Here is a 2483-nt window from a genome sequence, read left to right on the forward strand (position 1 = left end):
AGACACAGCCTCTACATGGAGGAGTCATTACGTTATCGCTCAGAGTAGAAACAGACACAGTGAATAGCCTCTACATGGAGGAGTCATTACGTTATCTCTCAGAGTAGAAACAGACACAGCCTCTACATGGAGGAGTCATTACGTTATCTCTCAGAGTAGAAACAGACACTTTCATGAATTTTCAAAGCATTTCCATGAATGCTTTTGAAATTGTGAAATTATTCTAATGTCTGAGTACCGTTGATCTTTCAATGAAATGGAAAAATGTACCATAAGTACCTAACTTCTCTCTCCCTCTCTCTCCCTCCCCCCACCTCTCTCTCTCTCCCTCTCTCCCTCCCTCCCTGCCTCCCTGCCTCCCTCAGAGCATGCGACCATGATGAGTGTTCCTCAGCCTGACCCGGATGAGATGCCCCCCTCCACCATCACCCCTGTCACCACCCCCACCCTGAGCCTGACCCCCATCACAGACGAGCTGGAGTGTAAGATCTGTTACCAGCGCTACAATGTCCACAACCGCAGGCCCAAGATCCTGGACTGCCTCCACCGGGTGTGTGCCCGCTGCCTCAACAAGATCCTGGACATGGGGGACGTATTGGGCTGCATTTCCTGCCCCTTCTGCCGACACGAAACAGAGGTCAGCGAATACGAGGTGTCGGGCCTCCCCGACGACTCCAACGTCATATCCTGCCTGGCCGTCAGGGATAAGTCCTGGAGCTCCGACCACAGCAAAGAGGTGACCCTCACCCCCAAGAGCCTGTCCTCCACCTCCCCCTCGCACCACTCCTCCAACTGCCTGGTGATCACTATCATGGAGGTCCAGAGGGACACGGGGTCCGGGGTCCGTGGCCTGGGCAGCTCAGACCACTACACAGAGCACAGCCTGGACTCCATCTCTGTGGGCTCCAACGGGCCGGAGGTTCAGGAAGCCCTGTCCAAGTTGTGTTCCCACGTCCCCCGGATCCTGGTGTGGCTCCTGGGGCTGTTCTACTTCGGGTCCCTGCCCCTGGGCATCTACCTGCTGGTGATCCAGAGGGTGACGCTGGGCATAGTATGTGTGAGCCTGGTACCGTCCAGTCTGACTGTGTGTCTGGTCTATGGGTTCTGCCAGTGTCTCTGCCAGGGCATGTGTGACTGCTCGTCTCGGGGCTGACTGACTGACTCAACAGGGTCCTGACTGATGCTGGGGTTGGAGGGAGGGCAAATACTGGACTGTTGGAGTCAACATGGTGTCCTTTACTGTCCCAATCTAACGACCAGCCGGGTTGGAGTCAACATGGCGTCCTTTACTGTCCCGATCTAACGACCAGCCGGGTTGGAGTCAACATGGTGTCCTTTACTGTCCCAATCTAACGACCAGCCGGGTTGGAGTCAACATGGCGTCCTTTACTGTCCCGATCTAACGACCAGCCGGGTTGGAGTCAACATGGTGTCCTTTACTGTCCCGATCTAACGACCAGCCGGGTTGGAGTCAACATGGTGTCCTTTCAACATGGCGTCCTTTACTGTCCCAATCTAACGACCAGCCGGGTTGGAGTCAACATGGCGTCCTTTACTGCCCCGATCTAACGACCAGCCGGGTTGGAGTCAACATGGTGTCCTTTACTGTCCCGATCTAACGACCAGCCGGGTTGGAGTCAACATGGTGTCCTTTACTGTCCCGATCTAACGACCAGCCGGGTTGGAGTCAACATGGTGTCCTTTACTGTCCCGATCTAACGACCAGCCGGGTTGGAGTCAACATGGTGTCCTTTACTGTCCCGATCTAACGACCAGCCGGGTTGGAGTCAACATGGCGTCCTTTACTGTCCCGATCTAACGACCAGCCGGGTTGGAGTCAACATGGCGTCCTTTACTGTCCCGATCTAACGACCAGCCGGGTTGGAGTCAACATGGTGTCCTTTACTGTCCCGATCTAACGACCAGCCGGGTTGGAGTCAACATGGTGTCCTCTACTGTCCCAATCTAACGACCAGCCGGGTTGGAGTCAACATGGTGTCCTTTACTGTCCCGATCTAACGACCAGCCGGGTTGGAGTCAACATGGTGTCCTCTACTGTCCCAATCTAACGACCAGCCGGGTTGGAGTCAACATGGTGTCCTTTACTGTCCCGATCTAACGACCAGCCGGGTTGGAGTCAACATGGTGTCCTCTACTGTCCCAATCTAACGACCAGCCGGGTTGGAGTCAACATGGTGTCCTTTACTGTCCCAATCTAACGACCAGCCGGGTTGGAGTCAACATGGTGTCCTTTACTGTCCCGATCTAACGACCAGCCGGGTTGGAGTCAACATGGTGTCCTTTACTGTCCCAATCTAACGTCCAGCCGGGTTGGAGTCAACATGGTGTCCTTTACTGTCCCGATCTAACGACCAGCCGGGTTGGAGTCAACATGGTGTCCTTTACTGTCCCAATCTAACGACCAGCCGGGTTGGAGTCAACATGGTGTCCTTTACTGTCCCGATCTAACGACCAGCCGGTTG

At 54.9% G+C, this 2483-nt stretch overlaps 1 protein-coding gene across 1 annotated transcript; it reads left to right on the forward strand.

The window, feature by feature from the left end:
* Positions 1-376: 376 nt before the first annotated feature.
* Positions 377-1153, forward strand: zgc:165481 (uncharacterized protein LOC100073327 homolog). Its single transcript, XM_038982863.1, has one exon. It carries the CDS (start codon positions 377-379, stop codon positions 1151-1153), a length of 777 nt encoding a protein of 258 aa, XP_038838791.1.
* Positions 1154-2483: the final 1330 nt, after the last annotated feature.

This window comes from Salvelinus namaycush, unplaced genomic scaffold, assembly GCF_016432855.1.
Source record: "Salvelinus namaycush isolate Seneca unplaced genomic scaffold, SaNama_1.0 Scaffold1327, whole genome shotgun sequence".
NCBI lineage: Eukaryota > Metazoa > Chordata > Actinopteri > Salmoniformes > Salmonidae > Salvelinus > Salvelinus namaycush.